At 31.2% G+C, this 27,135-nt stretch overlaps 2 protein-coding genes across 2 annotated transcripts; both read right to left on the reverse strand.

Annotated features, from left to right (window-relative positions):
* Window positions 1-1,261: 1,261 nt before the first annotated feature.
* Window positions 1,262-10,614, reverse strand: LOC148298739 (zinc metalloproteinase nas-4-like). The gene is made up of 6 exons (XM_088276677.1): window positions 10,478-10,614; window positions 9,580-9,762; window positions 8,235-8,344; window positions 6,698-6,893; window positions 3,913-4,049; window positions 1,262-2,126 (listed from the first exon to the last, which is right to left on the reverse strand). The coding sequence occupies exons 1-6, from the start codon at window positions 10,608-10,610 to the stop codon at window positions 2,034-2,036; spliced, it is 852 nt and encodes a 283-aa protein (XP_088132803.1). The 5' UTR covers window positions 10,611-10,614; the 3' UTR covers window positions 1,262-2,033.
* A 6,701-nt stretch (window positions 10,615-17,315) lies between these two features.
* LOC148298740 (zinc metalloproteinase nas-4-like) lies at window positions 17,316-26,912 on the reverse strand. The gene is made up of 6 exons (XM_088276674.1): window positions 26,776-26,912; window positions 24,367-24,549; window positions 22,226-22,335; window positions 20,436-20,631; window positions 18,906-19,042; window positions 17,316-17,777 (listed from the first exon to the last, which is right to left on the reverse strand). The coding sequence occupies exons 1-6, from the start codon at window positions 26,906-26,908 to the stop codon at window positions 17,685-17,687; spliced, it is 852 nt and encodes a 283-aa protein (XP_088132800.1). The 5' UTR covers window positions 26,909-26,912; the 3' UTR covers window positions 17,316-17,684.
* Window positions 26,913-27,135: the final 223 nt, after the last annotated feature.

Genomic DNA, 27,135 nt, shown 5'->3' on the forward strand with positions numbered 1-27,135 from the left:
AAATATTTCATTTTTAATTAATGTTTTACGTAGTAAATACCACTATTTCTTAAAATCTACTGTGACACATGTTTCGATGCATTCCGCATCATTTTCAAACGGTGTTTGAAAATTTCAAATGGATAGATTTTACCACAAAGTGACTGCCAAATCAATTAATAAAAAGATAAATATTTCATTTTTAATTCAAGTTTTACAAAGTAAATACCACTATTTATTAAAATCTATTATGACACGTGATTCGATGTTTTCAGCATCATTTTCAAATACCGTTTTATGTTTTGAACAAAATGATGCGGGATGCATCGAAACTCGTGTCACAATAGATTTTTAAGAAATAGTGGTATTTAATAAGGAAAAACTTAAATAAAAAATGGATAGATTTTACGGCAAAATGACTGCAGAATCAATGAATGAAATAACTGTTTGAATAATATTTGTTTAATCTTATTGTGTTAGGATTTTTTAATGGTTAACACAGATCATCGAACATTTAAGGAAAAATACATGATTATTGAGATCTAATGACAATTTAAATCAAAGACGTCAATACGCAAAAAATATTGTAAAAGACAAGAAACCGAGTGTTGGAATCGAAAGTGAAAGTGAAAATGTATCGTAGAGTCGATAAACTTTATTGAAAAATTTAATTTTACTCAACATTTTGAGTGTGAGGAATACTTGTTCACAAATTTGGATATCTCCAAATATTAATAAAATATCTGGTCAAATAATAAGCTAAAACGATATTTCTGGCGTTTTTCGTGTGTGTGATTATAATCCAGGATTCGGACCTCACACTAATGAAATAGTTTCTGCTTAGTAAAAAGCTTCTTTCATCTCACTAATAGATGTCTCTAGTGAAGTACTAGTGAACAATTTTCAAGTGATTCAAGAACAATGTTGTTCTTGATTCACTTGGAAATTGGTTCATATATTTAGAACTTCCAAGAATTTGAGTAATGTGGTTGTCAATAATGGGTAGAATTGGTGAATGTTACACATGTGTAAAGTGATCACTTATCTCATCTTCTTCATCTTTGATGAGATGTCATAAATAATAAGTTTTACCTAGTAATTACCACTATTTCTTACAGTCTATTGTGACATGTGTTTCTTATCTACACATATAATAAAATAATTATTTATTAATATTAAATAATAAAATAAAAATATATTTTTTCACTTTTCAAAAAGATGAAAAACAAAATTGTATGAGTAAAATTATATTTCAATTTAAAAAAAAATAAAACAATTGATTTCATAGTAATTGTGTATATTTTCACTATTTTTACAAATACAATAAATTACAAGGATTTAAAAAATATTTTTAATAACCTTATACCATAAGTGTTGTTTTTTAAAGACAACAATATAAAAATCTCTGTGAAATGCTGGCAATGCAAAATCTTTGAAATACATAAAAAAATATTAAAATCAACACAATGTGTATAATATTTAAAATATAATAAAAATTAAAAGTAGTTTTATGTAGAAATGACACATAATATTTAAAAACCATAGAAAATAAGTGCATAAAAATGACTTTGTGGAGTGATTGGTAAAAGAAGATTATAATAATATATCAATCTTTGTTAAAATCAATGATATTATACAGTTGGAAATGTCAAGCGTTATAAAACAAGGACATTTGTAACTAGGCGACATCATATCCAAAGATAAGTTCATTTGTGACTAGCTGACATCACATCCAAAGATAAGTAAGTACATTTGCGACTAGTCGACATCAAATCTAAAGTTAAGTAACTACATTTGTGATAAGCCGACATCATTTACAAAGATAATACATTTGTGAATAGCCGACATCACATCCGAAGATAAGTAAGTACATTTGTGACTAGCCGACATCACTCCCAAAGATAAATACACTTAACACTAACCGATATCTTAAGATGATATTACATCGTTTCTCTGACTTTGATTTCATTCTACTAAAAATAAGGTTTCGTTATATTTATTGTATTGTATGTTTCGTGATATAACACTTTATTGTGTAAAGAGATTAATCTTCTTCACACGAATCCTGGACAAGAGTACAGCTTGTTGACTTTCCTGGTATCTCCAGCACTCAATTTGATGCGCTGACCGATGGTCAATGTAGTTGTCTGCAAAGTAATTGAAAATTATATTAAAACACAATAATAATAACATCATACCATGGAAAGATCCATGCTAAGTTTAAGCCTGAGGGATAAACTAAGAAGAGATCAGGAACAGAACCAAAATAGCGGATACTATGGACCATTTTTTTAGATAGACCTTGGGAGATTAAAAAGTCGTTTGATGACCTTAAAAATATGATCTGGAGACATAGTCGCTGTGAGGGGTAGAAATTGTCTGCAAACAGCAACCGACCTAAGGAAATGGAAGGATACAGCAGAGGCTTGTATTCAACAGAAGGATAATGAAGAAGAAGAAATTAAAACATTCCCTTAATGTACAAAACAATTTCATGCGATGATGGGGATGTTATTTATATTATACTCTTTATATTATTTTGGTGAACTGAGGGATCGAGAGTTGTACATATTGACGGCCCCTACGTAAAGTACTCTATCTGCAAATCTGTTACTTTACAGGAGACAGCTTAGAAGATTTTTTCAACGTATTTTTTTTATTAATTAACGGTTTTATCTGAAATTCTAAACTAGCATTATACATTTTAAAATACGATAACATAATGTATTAAATCGTTTTAAAACTTTATGCCTTGTCAAAATTAAGTAGTTAGCGTTTTAGGAGTTCAGTTCATTTTGAAAACTCTATGTAGATTGCGTCTTAAACGCCTGAAAACTAGGCGTAATTATTTTTTGTTTTTGTTTTTTAAATTTGTAGATAACGGTCAGTTGATAACATACACCAAATATCTCAAAATCGACAAAAATGTAGTTAAGAGTACTTTACGTAGGGCACGTCGATATGTACGAATGTGCTGCATCGTAAGGGTATATTGTTGTTGTGTAAAGTGCTGCATTATGTTTCAATGTCTTAGTTATGATTTTGTGCTAGGTGAGTTTGGGTTGTTTTTTTCTGTTCATAGTTTGTTAGGACTGTGGTAGCTCAAAAAAATCACAACTTGTGATAGAGATCCGTAATAGAATAGTGTTTGAGTAGGAAATGCGATGACTGAACATTTTTTGCAAATGCCTTGGCACTGTTCTGTGTCTCTCTGCTGTGCTGGTTGGGGTTGTGGAGGCGCCTATGCCACCCAATGTCTAGCTGACTAATAAACTAAACTAAACGAACTATTTATTCCTTTCATGGCCAACATTGGGGCGCTTCTAGAAACTTGGTGATGGTTTTACCATCTAGCTTTTCACCCTCGTCATATCAACGAAGACATCATACGTACACCAATCATAACATAAATAATCATAAATATATAGTTTATAAAATAAAACAACCAGGTTATTAACATTTTTGTCCGCCTCCGTAGTGTAATGGTCAGCACGCTCGGCTAGAGGGGGGGTCAAATAAATATAAGTGATTTTTTCACTCTAATATTTATTCAATATTATCCTGGACTGGTACCTGAAGCGGAGGGCTGATCACCTTTCCTTCGCGTGTTAACGATCAAGATAACACTGTGTTTATATAATGCAGTGCCTTATGCACCATTGGGGTGCGGATAAGGGTTTAAATTTAATTGAAAAATGTTATTAACTTTTTTATTGGTACTTTTCTCCAACCGGCTTTGACAAGAACCTTGTTATCATCAGGGTTAAACATGTACTTGTTTGACCCTTATGTTGACGAGGCGATTGTCGAAACCGGTTGGAGAAAAGTACCAAAAAAAGTGGTTAAAAATGAAGTAGTTTTATCTTATAAAGTTTATCAAATGTGACACAAAGTATCTACGAAAAATATTTAAGAAAAAATAAATATATCTACCTGTAGTGGTACTAAAGTCTTGTTCCCGTCAATGCTGAATGAAGTCAGCCCGTAGTGAAGAATGCTACCGTAATCGTAGACAACGTCATAGTTTGTCACTTGAGTGGAAGTATACTTATTGAAATTACTTTCTTTACCTAAAAAAAATGTAAAATTAGTATAGTTACAGTTATTTTTTCCGCCTCCGTAGTGTCATGGGCAGCACGCACTGGTACCGTTCTGTAGGTCCCAGGTTCGATTCTCAAGGGGGGGTAAATAAATATAAGTGATTTTTTCACTGTTATATTTACTCAATATTAGCCTGGACTGGTACCTGAAGCGGAGGGCTGATCACCTTTCCTTCATGCGTAAACGATCAAGATAACACTGCGTTTATATGACGCAGTGCCCTATGCGTATAATTGTATAAATAAAGGTATAATTGATTATTTGACGACAAACTTTTGAGCTGACATTTCTTGGTGAAACTGCATTTTATAGAATAAAATAACAACTTTGTAGTTTTTTTTCCATGTGGGAAAAACCATTCATGTAGAAAACCATTCACGTGGAAAAAACTACACATAGTTGTTATTTTATTACATTAAGAAAAATATTTCACTGCAGTTTAAGGGTAGTACAGCGGATAAGGCTTTTATTATAATTATTACTATAGTTGTCCCACATTAGCACCAAACCTCTATTCCACGGGTGGCCATCCCGCGGCCCGCGACGCCCTTACGTGCGGCCCGCGGCCATGTATAAAGAATATGTTTTTAAACCAGTGATATATTTGTGATACACGGTTTGATACATCAACAAAATGTATGCCCTCAAGTATTCTATGAGCCAAGTCATGCATGTTGTTATAAAAACAGTGAACAATATCCGTTCGCACGCTCTTCAGCATGGCCAATTTAACGCAATAACCAGTCAAAGTGTGAAACTTGAACTATTGAAATAGATTTATTTACAACATTTTGAGTGTGTCCAAATACTTGTTCACAAAATCTAGATTATCTCCAATTACAGGGGTTATTTTCATATATTTTTTTGACATCTCATCAAAAATGAGGAATAATATGGAAGTCTGGGCATTTACGGGGCTGACGACCGTCATAGGCTGGTTTAAGTGATCACTTTACACACGTGTAACATTCACCAATTCAACCCATTATTGACAACCACACTACTCAAATTCTTGGAAGTTCTATGTATGTATATGAACCAATTCGGATTCGGACCTCACATACTAATATAAGAGTTTCTGCTTAGTAAAAAGCTTCTTTACATCTCACCAATAGATGTCTCTAGTGAAGTTCTAGTGATTCAAGAACATATTGACAACCACATCACTCAAATACTTAAAAGTTCTATATATACGAACCAATTTAGAAACCTTGTTCTTGAATCACTAGAACTTCACTAGAGACATCTATTGGTGAGATGTAAAGAAGCTTTTTACTAAGCAGAAACTCTTATATTAGTTTAAGAGGTCCGAATCCTGGATTTTAATCACACACATGAGAAACGCCAGCAAATAACATTTTGTTAAAAAAAATATTGAAATAGATTTATAAAAATTAAGTACCTAACCGAAGAGAAACTCAAATCTCAAACTGAGCGGTCATTTATAAATTGTTTTTTTTTAAAATAAAATTTTTAATATTGTTTGACTTGTGTCCTTATTAATAAATTTGATAGTTTAAATTTTTTGAAATGTTTATTACTATACCAAAACATTTTTTGTTTGTTCATGTTTTGTTTTTTTTGGTATGTTTTCTACTCACTTCTGGTCGTAGTAATGTTTTCTTAATTCACAATTACCTTAATTATGATTTTAATTTCTAGTTACCTGCGCATTCAAATTATTTATAATGATTAAAGAAAACACTTGTTTTTTACCACTTGAGTTTTATTATAGACTACATGTTTCAGAAGTAAATGAAGTCAATATAATTAATGAATGTGAATAAAGTCTGTATTATGTTATTATACAGACCTGAATGATGGAAGTTTAACTTCTGAAACATGTAGTCTATAATAAAACTCAAGTGGTAAAAAACAAGTGTTTTCTTTAATCATTGTAACATGTCTTACCACAAAGTTAATGCCGAAACAATAAACAAATTATTCTTAATACGTACTTACAAAAAATCAATAAGTATGATAAGCGTTGTTATAAAAAAGTTGTTATATAATGTCTGTATGCGGCTTTTCGAAAAATTTTAAGTCATCGATGCGGCACGGGATGCTATTTAGGTTGGCTAGGCATGCTCTATATTCCTAAGGGTCCGTATATTGCTCACTCCTTTCAAGAACGTCATAAATCAAAAAACTTGATTTTTCAGGAGAACGTTTTTAAAGTTTAAAAATATATCACAATGTACTAAAAATAAATATCAAGCCTCTTATTGAACTTTGACTGTGCAACAGATCTTTTTAGGTAAAACCTGAAGGTTTTTTCTCCACTTGAAAAATATTTAGTGTATTTAAAAAAAACAATTATACAATACATTTTCTTCAATATTCAAAAACAACATTTTCTGCCCTGTAGCGAGTAAATATTAAGTTAAAAATATGCCTCTTTTGCTGGGATATAGTATATTTTCTGGGCATTCCGAAAACATGCACAACTGAAAATTTACAATTTTTGATTTATGACGTTCTTGAAAGGAGTAAGTGATATGACAAGCGTATTCTTATTTTCTGTTTAAATTTGGCACAAGATAGGAATAATCATTCCTATCTTGAAAAACTACTTTGTATAAACAAATGTTTTCAGATTCGATGCATATGGTGTTACCTGGGATAATCTTGCTCCAAACAACTGTCACGAAAGAGTCTCTGTCATGGGTGCTGTGCATGTGGTAGAAGCCGAGGGCGTGCAACAACTCGTGGATGATGGTTCCACCAGTGGCAGTAATGCAGCCGTTCTCAAGATTGAGGATTTGAGCTCCACCTGTCATCCCTACGTTTGAATAGCACCCAGGATTGGTTTTCTACAACATATAATATAGATACCATAAGTAACACAGTCAGCATTATAGGTATCTCGACTTGATATAAAACATGTTTTATTCCTCTTTATTTTTTTATTTTTTTTCATTTCACAATATGTTATAATTAATATTCCAATTCGTCATAGTGCGTTTTTCTAATATTCCTATTCGATAAAAATATTTACAAAGTTATTATTTTGAGAAATGAAAAGACTTTGTTTTTTGATCCACTCACATTTTTATTGACTAACTAGTTTCGGCAACAACATGTTGCCCTCTTCAGGGTTTAATGTATGACTAGATAAATTAAATATTATTTCGAGAAATAAAAATACTTTGTGTTTTGATCCACTCACATTTTTATAATGTAAGTAATAAATGTAACCCTGAAGAGGGCAACAGGTTGTTGCCGAAACTAGTTGGTTAAATAAAAATGTGAGTGGATCAGAACACAAAGTATTTTTATTTCTCGAAATAATATATCAATATGATCCACAAAGTTAATGCTTTCAATATTCAAAACAAGATAAATTAAACCCTGAAGAGGGCAACATGTTGTTGCCGAAACTAGTTGGTTAATAAAAATGTGAGGGCATCAAAAAACAAAGTCTTTTTATTTCTCAAAATAATATTTCAAAATGATCCACAATGTTAATGCCTTCAATATTCAATATATTTACAATTAAAAAAAAAAAATATAAATAAGAACAAAGGCAAAATAAAGGAATGGGTGATTTACCCATTCCTTCATTTATCATTTTATCAAGAGTTAATTCTAATATAATCGTAAAACAGTTTACATTTTTTTCTCTATTTTTTGTTTGTATATTAGGTTAACCTTCCCCTCCCGGTGATATGTTTTTACAACAACTCGACTTTTCAAATGAGAAAATTAATATAAAGTATAATAGATACGAGATTGCTATCAGCTATACATGGAATCAAACGTTTTGACCAATATCACTAGTCTGTTTTTGGATGGTTGGAATATATTGCGTTAAGTCCGCTAATGTATCTTTTATGTTCATGAAGTGTAAATAAATAAATAAATAAATAAAATTGACAGATGAATGATAAACACATTTTCCAATTTGATATTTTACAAAACAAATAGGATGTGATATGGTTTATTTATTTATTTTTAAGTTAGATTTTTTTATATTATTACCACATATACCCTTAATGTGAAAACATGCCCACATCTTTTATTCTTGAGACTATCCGGTGCGTAGGTCTTCAATTAGGAAATCGAACCCGACACCTTCAGTACCATAGCCGAGCCTGCTGATCGCTTTGAACTTTTGAACCACAATATGATAAACGATATGATTTCATACTTACAACAATTTGAATGTAATTGGAGTTCAAAAGGCCTTTTTGGGTGAATTTGACGCAGGTAGCACTGGTTATGTTTTTCATCGCTGCTAAAATTAGAGTTTTTTGAGCGGCAGCTGTAAAAGAATAGTTAAAAATGTAAATAAAATGTATGTATGATGAGATGCCTGAATGTATGAAGAATGAAAAGAGTCTGAAAGAGTTTGAAAATAAATGTTTGATTTGCTGTAAGGAGATGTAAATATATATAGTTGATGTAAATTAAGTGAATAATAGTTTATATTAGTTGTGACATATGCTATCTTAAGAAATAAATATAAAAAAAATAAAAATTCAAAAAATAAGTATGTCTTTAAAATAATTAAAAAACGAACATATAGTTTTTTTCAACATAAATTTGATTTGACCAGCTATCGGGTTTCGGCGTAACTGACATCATCAGACAGGTGATAAACCATGAAGAGATACTCCTGAGGAGAAGCTGGACTGTTGGCTGTTATCAACAGAGTTTCCGTTCTACTAGAACAGGGTTCGTCATTTTTTGTCCTAGCTTGATTTCTTATGCCCATCGCTATACTACTAAATAAAAACATGTTTTATTTAAATCTGTGTTGGGAACAGGAAGGATAAACTAGTGTGGACCAGGAAGATCTCATCATTTGCACATTGCTGGGAGGAAACCACGTTTGACTCCTCAGGAGATGCCGGACTGTTGACTGTCGTCAACAGGCCTTCTGTTCCACGAGAAAAAGGTTTTTTTTTAGATGCAAGTTGCATTTATTATTGACCTTGCTTACAAGGTACAAGGTATGTGAAAGGTTAATATCATTAAGTGGATTTTTGATTCTTCTAGCTGAAAACATATGTTACCTTCAATCTGTTTTGGGAACAGAAGGGATAATCTAGTGTGGGCCAATCAAAACTCTTAGCATTTGATCATTGCTGGGAGGAAACCACGTTAAACTCCTCAGGAGAAGCCGGGCTGTTGACTGTTATCAACAGACCTTCCGTTCCACTAGAAGAGAGTTCGTCATTTTTGTCCTAGCTTGGTTTTTAATGTCCATCACTATTCTAGCTTAAACATATCTTATTTCAATCTGTGTTGGAAACAGGAGGGATAATCTAGTGTAGGCCAATCAGGTACTCTCAGCAGTTGCTCATTGCTAGGAATAAACCACGTTAAACTTCTCAGAAGAAGCCGGACTGCTGACTGTCGTCAAGGGGCCTTCCGTTCCACTAGAAAAGGGTTCGGCATTTTGTGTCCTAGCTTGATACATTGTACCTACCAATGTCCTCAGCTATTTTTACCATTGATTCAAGGAGTTATTGATGGGTTTAAAACGATACATACTAAATGCACTATCGATAGTGTAGTACGCAATCTTTGATGGCCAGAGCTTGCTAGGGCTGATCATTGCGTTCCTGTTGATATTCCCGGAGTAGTCGTCCACCAAGGCGTCTATCTGCTTCGGAGTCAGGACAATATCCCCTTCAAACTTGCCACTTCTCTCCAATATGTCACCACTCATCGATACTAAAGGCATGAAATAAACTCTACATTAATTTTTCAGTAATTAAAGTAATTTCAGTGTTAATTTACAATAATTGAAAAAAAATTAGTATTAATTTTTCAGTAATCAAAGTAATTTCAGTGTTTAATTTGCAATAATTGAAATAAATACAATGTTAATTTTTCAGTACCTAATTGAAGTAATTTCAGAGTTTAATTTACAATTGTTGAAATAAATTCAATGATTCATTTCATAAATTCAATGTTTTGTTTTTAATAATTCAAATAAATATATTCGTAGTTAGCACAGAGATCGCTATTGGTATAACTTTATTTCCAACATGTTGAGTGTGTCATAGTTACAAATATGCTTAATTTAGTAAACACAGATGGAAACTTATGCGTCACATATATATATAAGCTCTTGTGCTTGGAAAGAGACTATTGTTTATGTTAATGAGTGATTAAATTTATTATTATTATTTAAAGAGATTTTTTAATTATTTAATATGTATTGTATACAAGGCGTTTAATTTATTTGTCAGCATTTTAATGTCTTAAAATTTTTATGTATGTAAAAGGTAACAATTGGAGTGTTTGGTTCCCAGATATTCAAAGTTCTGTTAGAATCTTTTGGTATTGCAAAGTCATTTTGGTATGTCAAAGATGAACTTTTCTTTAGATTCAAGGATTATGTATGAACAGTAAAGATAGGATATAGGATATCAGGAATACTCACGGTCGGCCTCCCCGTTCACAGATTCAGTAAGGAACCTCCTGAATCTCTCAGGATCAGAAGGTATATTGATCACATCGAGGTACACGTAGGACACCCCGAACAGCAGAAATATCACGATTTTTGGGGAAATCATTTTGATTTCTGTAAAAGGAAAAATTTTAAATTAGACAGGCGTCGTGGATCTGTTGGGTATAGATTTATTTTCGATTGGTTTGGGTGTTTGTGATTTATTTTTCGCATTTACCTTTTCTATCCTTACTATCCTACCTACATATAAATATTCAGGATCATAAAAGGTCTTTTCATGTAAAATTACATTGATTTCATTAACTACCAAATATTAAATATCTATTGTTAAAAAAAATATATATATAAATATAAATATATATATATATATATATATATATATATATATATATATATATATATATATATATATATATATATATATATATATATATATATATATATATATATATATATATATTTATATATATATATATTTATATATATATATATATATATATATATATAAATATATATATATATATATATATATATATATATATATATATATATATATATATATATATATATATATATATATATATATATAAATATATATATATATATATATAAATAAATAAATATAAATTTATATATATGTTTATAAATATATATATTTATATATATATAAATATATATATATATATATATATATATATATATATATATATATATATATATATATATATATATATATATATATATATATATATATATATATATATATATATATATATATATATATATATATATATATATATATATATATATATATATATATAATAGATATTTTAAAAATTTAACAAGAAATTTTTACAATTATTTTAATAAATTTCAGGAGATAAAACCACTGTTTCTTAAATTATATTGTGACACGTGTTTCTATGCTATGCGCATCATTTTCAAATACTGTATTTATGTTTACGGTATTTGAAAGCAGAATACATAGCAACACGTTTCACGATAGATTATAAGAAATAGTGGTACTTACCAAGTAAAATCTCAGTTAAAAATGGATAGATAATACCACAAAGTGACTGCCAAATCAATAATAAATTTCAGGTGATGAGTTTATTTAAAAATAAAAAAATGTAAATACAAGTTTAGTTGTCTTACCTTTCTGCTGAAGAGATTGAAATTATAATTCATTTCCAAATTTGCTCCGTATTTATACTGAATTTATTTTGCATAAGCGGGAAAAAAAAAAAATTTCCATGCAACAATTCAACCAAAAAATTTAAGCCATTTATTTTAAAAAAATCAACCCTTTTGCCACGAAAGATGTTTTAACCAAGAAGTAGTTTTATATTAAACATTTTCATATATTTATTTATTTTTCATAGACATATATTTTTTTTTAAATGTCCACCTATGTAGTGTAATGGTTAACACGCTCAGCTACTGTTCTGGAGGTCCCGGGTTCGATTCCCAGGAGCGGTCAAATAAATATAATCGATTTTTTAACCCTTATATTTATTCAATATTACCCTGGACTGGTAACTGAAGCGGAGGGCTGAACACCTTTCTTTAATGTGTTAGAGGTCTTAAGTTCGATTCCCAAGGGGGGGGTCAAACAAATATAAGTTAATTTTTCACTTCAATCTTTATCAATATATATTTTAAATTACCCTGGACTGGTACCTGAAGCGGAGGGCTGAACACCTTTCCTTCATGTATTAACAATCAAGATAACGCTGCCTTTATATGATGCAGTGCCTTATGCACCATTGGGGTGCGGATAGAAAAAGAAGTTAGAAGTTACTTTGGGGTGCGGTTAGAAAAAGAAGAAGATATTTATAATTTAAATTTTAAATAATGTGGTCACTGGATTTTCTAGTGTCGACGGCACATTTAACAATACTTACTTACTTTAGCCTTCTTGTGTCCAGTATTGAACAAAGGCCTTCCTCTTGGACTTCCACAGTTGTCTGTTGGACGCGACTCTCTTCCAGTGCAGGCCCACCACTTTCCTAGTGTCATTGGACCATCTTGTCTGGGATCTACCTACGCTTCTGCGTCCTGCTATTAAAATAACTATTATAATAATAATAAGTTATTATACAGACCTGAATGATGGAAGTTTTACTTCTGAAACATGTTGTCTTTAATAAAACTTAAGTGGTATAAAACAAGTGTTTTCTTTAATCATTGTAACATGTCTTACCACAAAGTTAATGCTGAAACAATAAATAAAACAATAAAATACAATTAAGTACTTTAAAAATCAGTTGATTTTAACATTCATACAAAAAGCCTTCTTAGGACATCCGAAATGAAGACTCTACAACCTATTGCAGGCTCTTCGTGACAGAGTAAGAAACTCTGAAATAAGATAAATCTGCGATGCTGAAGATGTTGTGCGTTGGGGAAGAGAAAGAAGACATTTCTGGAGAAATCGTGTGGGAAGAGCGAGTTTGGATCGAGTGGTGAGGATAGCAGCGGACAGCAGCATAAGCGGGATCAGACCCCCAGGAAGACCACCTAAACGTTGGAGAGATAGCTGGTCTTCTACCTCCCTGGAGCGGACCGGACAGTGACAGGACATAGTCCTAAATAAAGTGAAAAAAGAAGAAGATGATTTAAGATGTTTGTACATATTACATTTTTAATAATTTAATATAACATTTGCAACATTTTCAGTGTGTCCAAATACTTGTTCATAAAATCTGGATTATCTCCTATTACAGGAGTTATTTGCATATTATTTTTAGACATCTCATCAAAGATGAAGAAGAATATGGAAGTCTGAGCATTAAGTTTCTCATGTGTGTGATTGTAATCCAGCATTCGGACCTCACATACTAATATAAGAGTTTCTGCTTGGTAAAAAGCTTATTTACATCTCACCAATAGATGTCTCGAGTGAAGTTCTAGTGATTCAAGAACAAGGTTACTAAATTGGTTCATATATATAGAACTTCCAAGAAATTGAGTAGTGTGGTTGTCAATAATGGGTAGAATTTGTGAATGTTACACGTATGTAAAGTGATCACTTAAGCCAGCCTATGACGGTCGTCAGCACCGTAAATGCCCAGACTTCCATATTCTTCTTCATCTTTGATGAGGTGTCAAAAAATAATAATATAATACTAGATAAACACTTATTTTGTAAATATCTCATATGTTTTCTTAGTAAAGCGTTGAATGAAGTTCTTTTCTTCGGGTTAATGTGATTTTCCTTTTTTGTACCAACGCATTGATATATTTTTAAGTATGCAAAACCACTTAACATAAATTAATGAAAAAAAATACGCAATTTTTGCCGAATTTTAATAATAATCGAAACACATTATAAATACATTAATTTTCACATTTTCCTTATAACCTTATATGATGAGAGTAACAAAGATCAATGTACAATATCTATCCTTGATGAAAAAAAAAGTTTACAACATTTGGAGTGTGTCCAAATACTTGTTCACAAATCTGGATTATCTCCTATTACAGGAGTTATTTTTCATATTATTTTTTGATAACTCATCAAACATGAAGAAGAATATGGAAGTCCGGGCATTTACGGGGCTGACAACCGTCATGGTTTATGTGATCCCTTTACACACATGTAACATTGATTCTTTTCATCTCACCAATAGATGTCTCAAGTGAAATTAGAATGATTCAAGAACAATGTCTCGAACTTGGTTCATATATATCGTAGTCATATATATAAACGTAAAATGTTCAGGAGGGCCATTTAAGTCACTTTTGCTTGGCAAAAAAATAAACATCGATGCAGTTAGTCATTTTTAACAAGTCAATATATTATTCTTCCAAAAATCCCATTGGGATTTTTTCACGGCAATATTAAGCTAGTAAGATATCAAATAGTAAATAACACGTTTTTGTAAAAAAATGCACTTGGTCACTTTCTCCTTTATGACTACGATATAGATAATTTGAGTAGTGTGGTTATCAATAATGGGTGGAATTGGTGAATGATACACGTGTGTAAAGTGATCACATAAACCAGCTTTGCTGGACCGGTACCTGAAGCGGAGGGCTGATCACCTTTTCTTCATCTGATTATATGTTATCAAGATAACACGCGATACACCATCGGATGGGGATTAGAAGTACACACACACACACACACACACATATATATATATATATATATATATATATATATATATATATATATATATATATATATATATATATATATATATATATATATATATATATATATATATATATATATATATATATATATATATATATATATATATATATATATATATATATATATATTTATATATAATTCTCACTTTTTCCCCTTTTCGAATAAGTAAAAGAAAATTTAAGTAGGTATTAAAAACTTATTTTTTCTAATGTTTTATTTACCACGTGCGTCACATTCATGACGCACGTGGTTACATAAACCATTATACAGTCAGTAGTTTCCAAAGATGGGTCCATGTACTAAACCTTTCAAAGAAAAAACAACTGAAGTGCAAAATTCACGCAACTCTAGATTTTCTACAAAATTAATATTGCACAGATGTAAAACAAGAGCAGCGTTAAATCATTATACGTACGTAGGTAAAAAAAACCTTAATAAACTTCCGGAAAGCTTCAAATCTATAAAAAAATATTAAACCTGTAAAACTAAATTTAAAAAAACATATAAGACTCATCCCTACCTAGACTCCATAATAATGAATATTTTTTTTATTATTTTAATTTATTTTGTTTATTTTTAATTTACTGTATTTTAACTTACTTTGTTTACAAAAAAAATGTAAAACGAACTCCCTCTCTAAACACAAGTATGTATTTTATTAGATAGGTAGAAACGTTATATTTGAAATGTTTTGTATATTTACCAACTATTTTGTATTATTTAAATACGTATTTTGTAAAAAAAAATTGAATAAAAAAATGTACCTCGAAGGACACTCGGCAAATTCTAGGAAGTATGCCCCATTTCACATTAAAATGATTCATGTATTTTAAAAAATATGAAAGTAAAACAATAAAAAAAAATAACCATAACAAGATGGACCTAATATTTTTAAGTTGGAGACCCTAAGATATCGTAGTCATACAGGAGAAAGTGACCAAGTGCATTTTTTACAAAAACATGATTCTTTACCATTTGATATCTTACTAGCTTAATATTGCCCTGAAAAAAATCCCAAAGGAATTTAAACTTGGAAGTATAATATATTGACTTGTTAAAAATGACTAACTGCATCGATGTTTATTTTCTTGCCAAGCAAAAATGACTTAAATGGCCTTCCTGAACATTTTACGTTTTGTTAGTAGGCCACTTTCTCCTGTACGACTACGATATAAGAAATGAAGAAATCGGGAACAGAACCAAAATTGCAGTTGTACATGTTTACCCACCCGCCGATTGTTACGACTCTTAACCTGACCACTTTCAAGTATTTGGCATACCTGATCGTGCCATGTTTTTCTCGGTCTTCCTCTGCTCTTTTTTTCACTCACATTCGCCACATAAATTTGTTTAACCGTTCTTTCCTCACTCATTCGTTCTACATGTCCAAACCATCTCAACACACCTTTCTTAATTTTATCGATAATGCTTATCTCAGCTTTGCATTCCTTCCTTATTTCACTATTCGCACATCTATCATACATCGTTTTGTCGCACATTCTTCTGAGAGATCGCATTTCGACTGCATTCAGTTTACTTTCATCCTTCTTTTGCCAACTCCATGTTTCACATCCATACATTAGAGTTGGAACCAGGACTCCGTTGTGCACTGCCAGTTTAGCTTATTAATTCCACGTGTCCAAACCATCTCAAGACACCTTTCTGAGTTTTATCGATAATGCATTCTGACATCTCAACAAACATGAAGAAGAATATGGAAGTCTGGGAATTTACAAGGCTTTTAACCTGACATAGGTTGGTTTATTGATCACTTTACACACGTGCAACATTCACCATTCTACTCATTATTTTCAAACACTCGAATTTTTGGAACTCATGAATGACTTTAATCAGCTTTCAAAATGGGCACATGATTTTGGGTTCTTAAGGTCTATCGTCAATGACTTTAATCATCGTTTTATCGGGTTGTGGTCCCGTGGCTAGTGTCGCGGACTTTTTAGTCAGAGTTTCTAGGTTCGAACCCACTCTACCACAATTTGATACCTAATTCTTATAATGAGCCGCCTAGGTTCACAGAAATAATATGAAATTAAAGTATTTTTGTAAATAATAAAAACGTAAATATTTGTCTTTAAAAAAAATTGAGGTTAATATTAAAAACTTAGTCCGCCTCCGTAGTGTAATGGTCAGCACGCTCGGCTACCTTTTTGAAGGTCCCGGGTTCGATTCCCAAGGGGGGTAAAATAAATATAAGTGATTTTTTCACTGTAATATTTATTCAATTTTACTTGGACTGGTACCTTTCCTTCATGTGTAAACAATCAAGATAACACTGGGTTTATATGACACAGTGCCCTATGCACCATTGGGGTGTGGATAAGGGTTTTATTATTATTACATAAAAAACATTTTCCGTAATTGAGAAAAACCATAAAAACGGTTTTTGGATTATTTTTTTTATGAGGTCATCTCTCCGTGTCTTCAGGTTGTAGGTCCTTCTATCATGGACAGCGTCACCTAGATCATGCCTTTGAATCATATTATCTTTCTGCAGCATCCATGAATTTTTTGGTCTTCCTCTAGATGTCTTTCGAGGAAGATCCATGGCAAGCTTACAATATGATCCGGTTAATATATATTAGTTTTGTGATTTTTTATATCAGGTGTCCATAAAAAAATAAAAGAAAATTTAATGAATTAAAGTGCTTATATTATCATATATTACATTTCCGATAAATTATTAAAATCAAAATCAATAACCTTTTCATTAAATTACAAATGCAGAACATTAAAAATGTTAGCGATAAATAATTATATAAATCAATTAGTTTTCCTTGCAGACCACCAAAGAGATAAATTGACAGCTGAGAATCTACATCGTAAAAGGCTAATTCCTCTTAAAAACAGGCCACAGGGCCTACACCAAGAAGAAGATGATGAAGAAGAATAAAATTTCAATCTCCAAAGTTACGACTGACAAAAGTTGGTTTTTGGTATTATTTATTGTATTGTATTTTTTATAATATAACACTTTCACTGTGGAGAAAATCCTCTTCTTCACACGAATCCTGGACAGGAGTACAACTTGTTGAGTTTCCTGGCATCTCCAGCACTCATTTTGATGCGTTGGCCAATGGTCAACGTAGTTGTCTGCAAAATAATTGAAGAATTCATTAAAACATATCCCTTATAACAGACAGAATACCCTATTGCAGTGGATATGATCTTACAACATTTTAAGTGTGTCGAAATACTTGTTCACAATACTTGTCCAAATACTTGTTCACATTACAGGAGTCATTTTCATATTATTTTTTTAAATGTCATCAAAGATAAAGAAGAATTTGAAAGTCTGGGCATTTACGGGGATGACGACCGTCATAGTCTGGTTTGAGTGATCACTTTACACACTGTGACATTCACCAATTCTACCCATTACTGACAACCACACTACTCAAATTCATGGAAGTTCTATATATATGGACCAATTTTGAATCATTATTTTTGAATAACTAGAACTATATTCGAGACATCTATTGGTGAGATGAAAAGAAGCTTTTTATTAAGCAGAAACTTTTTTATTGGTATGTGAGGTCCAAATCCTGGATTATAATCACACACATGAGAAATGCCAGAAAATATAATGTTAATTTTTATCATTTAAGCTTATAATTTGACCAGATAATTTAATTCAATCACACACATGAGAGACTGGCGTTTCTCATGTGTGTGATTGAAAAAAATCTAATGATCTTGTTTATATTATACTCTTGTTTGCATAGAGAGATACGAGACACCGGATCGCTATTTCGACAGTCGGAATCTCTTCTGCCTTGAGGTCATATTTCCTAACAAATACAGGATACAGCTTAGTCATTTTACCTATATCCATTGCAATATATGGCTTATTAAACAACATTAATGATAGTTTGTCTTTAGGCAGTGGCATTAATAAAGAATTAATTATAGTAGGCAGTAGAGGTAGGTAGTGAGGTAAGCTAGGTACTACTGACTTGGGTAGGAATTACATTTAGGTAGTAAGGTAAGCTGGTACTAATCTAAAATCAACAAATTAACTATAAAATAATGTTAAAAATATTTTTGGGAGCTAAATTGGCATTTTTTTTGGTACATCATCTTTAAAAAGTGTTGCTTTATAATTTCAACTGAAAAGCTATCATGAAATCACAACAAGAAAAAAACATTATGTAAAAAAACTGATAATTTCTGACTGGAAAGATTTGACTGCTCGCTACTGTATATATTTGTGTCAAATACCTGTAGTGGGATCATAGTCCTGTTTCCGTCGATGCTAAAAGCATAGACTGAGTAGTGAAGGATGCTGCCATAATCGTAAGCAACGTCGTAGTTTGTCACTTGTGTGGACGTATACTTGTTGAAATTCCCTTCTTTCCCTAAAAATCAAACTATGCATTTTTAAAAATCCCTTTGCTGCATCGTGTATCAATTTTTTTGCATAGCCAAAAGTTAAAACCATATCAATATATCATAATATATCATAACATTTCATGTCGCTGCAAATTTGATACATAAGTATTTTCTAGATTTTTCCTTGTTAAATGTTTTTCATTATATATATTTTTTCCTCTGATACAATAGATTTTTATTTTATTTAAAATTTAAAATGTCATGCAAATTTGATACAAAAGCAGGATCTAGATTTTTCCTTGTTAAATGTTTTTCATTATTTATTTTTTTTCCTCTGATACAATAGATTTTTATTTTATTTAAAATATAAAAAGTCATGCACTGAAGGGTTAAAACCTCTTCAGCGGCGAATCGATAATCGGCATTCGAGAATTGAGAATGAAATTTCAAGGATGTATCACGTCTATCAGGCACATATCGTTACATGAGAGAGAAGAAGATATAACGTAGAGAGAAGGAGAAAGAGCTAAATATTCCGATGCTACGGAAGTAGACTTCTCTCAAGACAACAGTTGGGGACGCGTTGCAGAAGCCCGGGTGAGGACCTATTCTATATTGAATAGATTCATATTATCCACTGACACTTCGTGATGGAATTGCATATTAATATATTATTAGATTAAAACCAATATTTTTAGCTATTCCACTTTATTTTATTTGACCAGCGGCCGGGTTTCGCCGTTACCGACATCATCAGACTAAATCATCATCGACATAATCGACTCCAGTCTGACGATGTCAGTAACGACGAAACCCGGTCGCTGGTCAAATAAAAATAATATGGAAAAGCTAAAAATATTGGTTATAATCTAATTATATATTATCCTATATTGGATCCGTGATAGTACGTAAGGAACTCTCACGAAAGGTGGTATCATACATGATTAAAAAAATAAAGGACATTGGTGTCATCAACCAAGCTAGGATGCAAAAAAAACATACTAAGACTTCAATATTTTCTTCTTATGTAAAAAAATTAACAAATTTTATCTCTCACTCCTTCCAAAAACGTTATAAATCAAAAAACCTGTTTTTTCAGGAGAAAGTTTAAAAATATCACAAAATGTATTAAAAATAAATATCAAGCCACTTATTGAACTTTTTATTGTGAAACCGATCTTTTAAGGTAAAACCTCAAGGTCTTTTCTCCATTTGAAAAATATTTAGTATATTTAAAAAAATAATTAAATAACACGTTTTCTTCAAAATGCAAAAAAAAACACTTTTTGCCCTGTAGCGGGTAAATATTAAGTTAAAAGTATGCCTCTTTGGCTGGGATGTAGTACATTTTCTGGGCGTTCGGAAAACATGCACAACTGAAAATTGTTTTTAAAGGAGTGAGCGATATGTGAACGTTACCTGGGATAATTTTATTCCAAACAACTGATACATAAGTATCTCTATTGTGTGTGCTCTGCATGTGGTAGAAGCCAAGAGCGTGTAACAACTCGTGGATGATAGTTCCACCAGTGGCAGTAATGCAGGCGTTCTCCAAGTTGAGGATTTGAGCTCCACCTGTCATTCCTACGTTCGAATAACACCCAGGATTGGTTTTCTAAATCACACAAATATCGACACCATTATAAACATACAATACAAACACTGCTGACCTTATTTTCCCATATAAAATTTTAATTACTTATGTAGATTGCCTAAAGCTTTTATCACTAATCAATTTTAGAGTCCCGGGAGCCCAGACCAGAAACAAAACTTTATTTAAAATCCTTAAAATGCACACCAAATCCTACCAAAATTCATTTTTAAATCGACCCTGCGATATGTGCAGTGTAATGTTTTGTGAAATAGACATCAATAATGATTCTTTTAATACGTTTAAGAGAAATATTTTTGATGTCTATTTGACTAGTTGATAAAGAAAAATTTTATTATTTGATAAAAACATGTAATGTAAGTTTATTATATACTTGTACTTTTATGTAGATGACAGTTTATTTTTATTTTTAAGTTACTTAAGTGAAAACCTGTAATAATTAGAGACTAATTGGAAAGTTATTTTTAAATTTTATTAATTTATGTTAAATATTCTGTTGATTTTCCAATAAATAAATAACAGAAAAAAACAATATCCAACATATATAAAAATACCATTGGAGTAGGTACACAATGAATTCCTGGTTCCAACCCTAATGGAAAGATTGATAAAGATATAGAAAGGAGAGAAAATGTCGGGAACAGAGTAAATGGTGCACTAAAATCAGTTATAGCAAATAAAAACATATCATCGAAAGCAAAACTGGCAGTACACAACCGGAGTCCTGGATCTAACACTAATGTATGGAAATCAAGGCTGGAGTTGGCAAAATAGCAATGAAAGTAGACTGAATGCAGTCGAAATGCGATCTCTCAGAAGAATGTGCCGCAAAACATTGTATGAACGATGTTCGAATAGTGATATAAAAAGGTGATGCAAGGCTGTGATAAGCATTATCGATAAAATTACGGAGGGTGTGTTGAGATGGTTTGGGCATGCGAATCGAATAAACGATGAATGAATAGTATAACAAAATTTATCAGCCAAATGTGGTTGGTAATAGAAGCATAGGAAGAACGAGGTAAACTTGGCAAAATTGAGCATTTAAAATACTTGAATGTGGTTAGGTCTTAGCGTGTTTACTGCGCCAGTAGTACACAGTGCGTCTTACGCAATCGGATAATGAAAACGACATTTAGGAACTTTCATATTTTTCCGTTTTTAAACCACATTTGAATATGGTATACAAAATAAATATCACCGGTGCACGCAGAATTTTTCAGCACCGTAAGGATAAGGTTAAGGGCTTAACTCCTTCATTCATTCTTTAAACCCTTATCTGCACCCCAATGGTGCATAGGGCACTGCATCATATAAACGCAGTGTTATCTTGATCATCAACACATGAAGCCATCATCAGCCCTCCGCTTCAGGCGCCAGTCCAGGGTAGTATTGAATGAATACTAGAGTGAAAAAAATTACTCTAGTATTTATTCATATTTTTTGGACCTCCCTGGGAATCGAACTCGGGACCTCCAGCGCGGTACTCGAGCATGCTGACCATTACACTACGAAGGCAGACTCCATTCACTTCATTGGAGGTATGTAATTTTGTACGAATTTTCAAACCAAAATACCATAGAGAAATCAAACTTACCACTATGCTAACGTAGTTCTTGGTCAAAGCTCCTTTTACGGCGAATTTGACGCAAGTAGCACTAGTTATGTTACGCATGGCTAAGGTGATAGACGTTTTTTGAGCGGCAGCTAAAAAAAGCATTTAAAAATCTATATTTTTTCTTGAATGTTTTTTGCAAATACTTTATGGCACATTTTACAAAACTTTATAATATAAGACAAAGAATTTTAAGTATATCATCCATAGGGTTAAAAATCTAGTGTCTGATAGAATCAGTACATTTTTAACACCCAAATGCTAGAATGCGCAGATTTTAATCTTCCCTTTGTGTAAAAAAATACAGTATATATGCTTCGTCACTGTCAAATTACATATAAAAGTCACACACGATGAGCAGGATTTAACCCCCTGCCACAAATCTAAAACAAAAATATGAAATCTAACTAACTAACTAAATTTTATGAAACTTTATAATGTAAAACAAAGAACTTTAAGTATATCATCTACAGGGTTAAATATCAAGTGTCTGATAGAATCAGTACATTTTTAACACCCAAATGCTAGAATGCACAAAATTTCATCTTCCCTTTGTGTAAAAAAATACAGTATATGCTTCGTCACTGTCAAGTTACATATAAAAGTCCCATACGATGAGCGAAATTTAACCCTCTGCCACAAATCCAAAAAAAAGATGAAATCTAACTAACTAACTAACTACATTTTATGAATCTTTATAATGTAAAACAAAGAACTTTAAGTATATCATCTAAAGGGTTAAAAATCTAGTGTCTGATAGAATCAGTACATTTTTAACACCCAAATGCTAGAATGCGCAGAATTTCATCTTCCTTTTGTGTAAAAAAATACAGTATGTGCTTCGTCACTGTCAAGTTACATATAAAAGTCCCATACGATGAGCAAAATTTAACCCTCTGCCACAAATCTAAAACAAAAATATGAAATCTAACTAACTAAATTTTATGAAACTTTATAATGTAAAACAAAGAACTTTAAGTATATCATCTACAGGGTTAAAAATCAAGTGTCTGATAGAATCAGTACATTTTTAACACCCAAATGCTAGAATGCACAAAATTTCATCTTCCCTTTGTGTAAAAAAATACAGTATATGCTTCGTCACTGTCAAGTTACATATAAAAGTCACACACGATGAGCAAAATTTAACCCTCTGCCACAAATCCAAAAAAAAGATGAAATCTAACTAACTAACTAACTACATTTTATGAATCTTTATAATGTAAAACAAAGAACTTTAAGTATATCATCTAAAGGGTTAAAAATCAAGTGTGTGATAGAATTAGTACATTTTAGACACCCAAATGCTAGAATGCGCAGAATTTCATCTTCCTTTTGTGTAAAAAAATACAGTATGTGCTTCGTCACTGTCAAGTTACATATAAAAGTCACACACGATGAGCAGGATTTAACCCCCTGCCACAAATCCAAAAAAATTATGAAATTGTTCACACAAAAACAATGAACTGTGTTGGACTGGTCAAGAATTTTGCCTGACATAAACCTAATTGAAAATCTATCGGCAATCTGTAAGAATCGACTCTCTAAAATTGATTGCACTGCGGAGGAAAAGCTCATTTTGTTCATAATTCAGGTATGGTTTCGAGGCGAAAAAATGGTATCCACGTGCCAAAACCTTATATAATAGATGCCAAGAAGAGTAAAATCTTTGATGGACCCCAAAGGAGACCGTTTTAAATATTATTTGTGATATAACTAATAATCAACATCACAAACACACACACACACCCACACATTCATTGATTTACTAGATCTACACTAAATATTTTGTACTAATCTTTATGTTTCTGTGCTAAACTTTAATTGGCTTGTTCAATGTATATCTTTTAATTGTTTTATTTAACATATGTTACTGTTGTTAAATAAAAATAAACAAAAGATTTTACAAAACTTTTTACGAAAATACGACAAAAAAAGTTTTGTTTCAATTAATCTGTTCGATACTGTATGACTCGTAGATGGCGGCGAGTTGATACTTGTTGCGAGCTGAGTACTACAATTTCCATACACCTATGTACTGTCGTCTTTTGGTACCCCGCTTCGGACCACGTGTAATTTTCAGATTTTAGATAAAAAATGAAAAGGTTAAAAATTAAACTTACTGAATGTACTGGCAATAGTGTAATATACAGTCTTCGACGTCCAGAGCTTTGACGGGCTGATCATTGCGTTCCTGTTGATATTCCCGGAGTAGTCGTCCACCAAGGCGTCTATCTGATTCTGAGTCAGGACAATATCCCCTTCAAACTTGCCACTTCTCTCCAATATGTCACCGTTGATCGAAGCTAAAGGCATGAAATAAATTCAATTTTAATTTTTCAGTAATTGAAGTAATTTCAGTGTTTAATTTAAAATAATTGAAATAAATTCAATGTTCAATTTTATTTTAATAAATTCCAATATCGCTCACTCCTTTCAAGAACGTCATAAATCAATAAACGTGATTTTTCAGGAGAACGTTTTTAGAGTTTAAAAATATAACACAATGCATTAAAAATAAATATCAAGCCACTTATGGAACTTTTTACTGTGCAACAGATCTTTTTAGGTATAATCTGAAGGTTTTTTCTCCATTTGAAAAATATTTAGTATATTTAAAAAAAATTATTAAACAATACCTTTTATTCAAAATGCAAAAACAACACTTTTTGCCCTGTAGCGGGTAATTATAAAGTTAAAAATATGCATCTTTTGCTGGGATATAGTACATTTTTTGGGCATTTCAAAAACATGCACAACTGAAAATTGTCGATTTTTGATTTATGACCTTCTTGAAAGGAGTGAGCGACATGTCACCGTTGATCGAAGCTAAAGGCATGAAATTCATTCAATGTTGATTTTTTATTAATTGAAGTAATTTCCTTGTTTAATATACAATAATTTAAATAAATTCAATTTTTATATTTTAATAATTGAAATAAATTCAATGTTTAATTTTATTTTTAATAAATTCCAATATGTCACCGTTGATCGATGCTAAAGGCATGGAATAAATTTGATGTATCAATTTTTTTGTTTTCTTTTATTTTATTTACTGCTAATATCTTTAACAATATTTAAAAAAATATATGCGAAATAACAATTAAGAATACGCGAATAAAAATCATCTACAGAAATAATCACTATCATACAATGGAATTAATACAATACTTTCATTAATTGATTCGGCAGTCACTTTGTGGTAAAATCTATCCATTTTTATTAAATGTTTTACTTAGTAAAATGACATACGGTGTCTGAAAATGATGCGGAATGCATCGAAACACGTGCCACAGTAGATTTTTAAAAAAAGTGGTATTTACTAAGTAAAACAGTAATTAAAAACGAATACAATACAATAGATTTTCAAAACAATCGCACATAAACGAGTTATATGAGTCGCCTACTTTCAAAGTCCGCCAGATCCATGTAAGTCGATTTTACAAAAAAATCAAAATTCCCCGGGTAACATTTATGTTTCAATGATTTGTCTATCTTTAGATAAAATATTATGAAATAGGGAATTTTCCCATTTTTTAAAAAAAATTCAGTATTTAAAAAACACAAGACACAACCCGATAGTGACGTCATCTTAATTTTTACCCTATCCCCGCTCTTTGATTGGTCGATATGGATCAGAGGGCAAGTTCCATGAATATAGCGGAATTTGAAATACAACGCTGTTTTAAAGTATTGTTCCTAAGCCTTGCATTCTTTTTCTTTAGCTAAAGTGCTCCATTCGATCATCTTTTATACAATGTTTAAAATACTTTATAATGCCAAATTTTCCTCATTAATTTTCTGTATGTTTTCCAACTTCATTTGCCTCATTTATTTTATTTTATGTTTTATTATAATTGAAATTTCTCGTTAATTATATTTTAAAATAAATTTATGTACCGATTCATCACAAGAGGAAATATTATTCATAGTAAGTACGGCGACCCCAAATGGTATAATCAAATTTCATTTAATTATATTTATAGAAAACAAGGAAAAATACGTAAATGTGTAGATACATAAAAACATAACTAAGCTGTATTTTTAAATAATTTTATTAATATTTACAGCATGGAGACATTATTTTAATAATAGATTCAGCAGCCACTTTGTGGTAAAATCTATCCATTTTTAATAAATTAAAACAACATTTTCAATGAAATAAGTACATTGGGAAAATTGCTAAAAAGCAATATCTTCCCACCAACCAAAAACAGACTAGTGATATTACGTCAAAACGTTTGATACCATATAAAGCTGTTTCTAATAAGAGTGCTTGAACATTAAAAAAACACAATAAATAAATTTCAAATTGATGATAATAAGGGAGGCAAAGGAAAAAGTGAGTTTAGGGAAGGAGGGAGAGAAAAAAGCTCATGGATGAGGTTTGATGGACAATTATGATTCTAATGATATATAGTAATGTCTCATTATGATCGTATACAAGTATATCGTATATATATATACACCATATATTCCTCATCATTCATTGGTTGTATTAGTTATCCATTTTATTTGTTAAGGGTACTTACAATCAAATTTCCCGTCGACAGATTCAGTCAGGAATCTCCTGAATCTCTCAGGATCCTTTGGTACATTTATCACATCCAGGTACACGCAGGAGGCTCCGAAGAGCAAAAATACCATAAGTTTTGTGAAAAACATCTTGAATTCTGGAAAGATATAACAGTTAAATTGAGAAACATAATTGGAGTTGTAATATTTTACTTTTGATTTGAGTAATTTACAAACACATAAGAAAAAAAAATAATAAAAGTTGGTATGAAACTAGATAGAAAGTAAAGTTTTGGTGATAAGTATCTTTACATGAATACTTGAATAAATCAGGAGTTAAAACCTTACAATGGCCATCTTGTCCCAGCTTATATATA

The sequence above is a fragment of the Brachycentrus maculatus genome, unplaced genomic scaffold (genome assembly GCF_059751285.1).
Source record: "Brachycentrus maculatus isolate JH-2025_06_01 unplaced genomic scaffold, ASM5975128v1 h1tg001662l, whole genome shotgun sequence".
NCBI lineage: Eukaryota > Metazoa > Arthropoda > Insecta > Trichoptera > Brachycentridae > Brachycentrus > Brachycentrus maculatus.

Bases quoted from the DNA above. Each gene is read 5' to 3' on its own strand.
- LOC148298740 (XM_088276674.1), bottom strand. From the start codon at position 26,908: ATGTTTTTCACAAAACTTATGGTATTTTTGCTCTTCGGAGCCTCCTGC. The intron at 22,336-24,366 runs GTAAGTTTAATT...TGCTTTTTTTAG, and splicing joins CACTATTGCCAGTACATTCA to CTGCCGCTCAAAAAACGTCT. The intron at 20,632-22,225 runs GTAAGTTTGATT...TGTGTGATTTAG, and splicing joins AGAACTACGTTAGCATAGTG to AAAACCAATCCTGGGTGTTA.
- LOC148298739 (XM_088276677.1), bottom strand. From the start codon at position 10,610: ATGATTTCCCCAAAAATCGTGATATTTCTGCTGTTCGGGGTGTCCTAC. The intron at 8,345-9,579 runs GTATGTATCGTT...ATTCTTTTACAG, and splicing joins CACTATCGATAGTGCATTTA to CTGCCGCTCAAAAAACTCTA. The intron at 4,050-6,697 runs GTAACACCATAT...CATTTTTTTTAG, and splicing joins TTGGAGCAAGATTATCCCAG to GTAAAGAAAGTAATTTCAAT.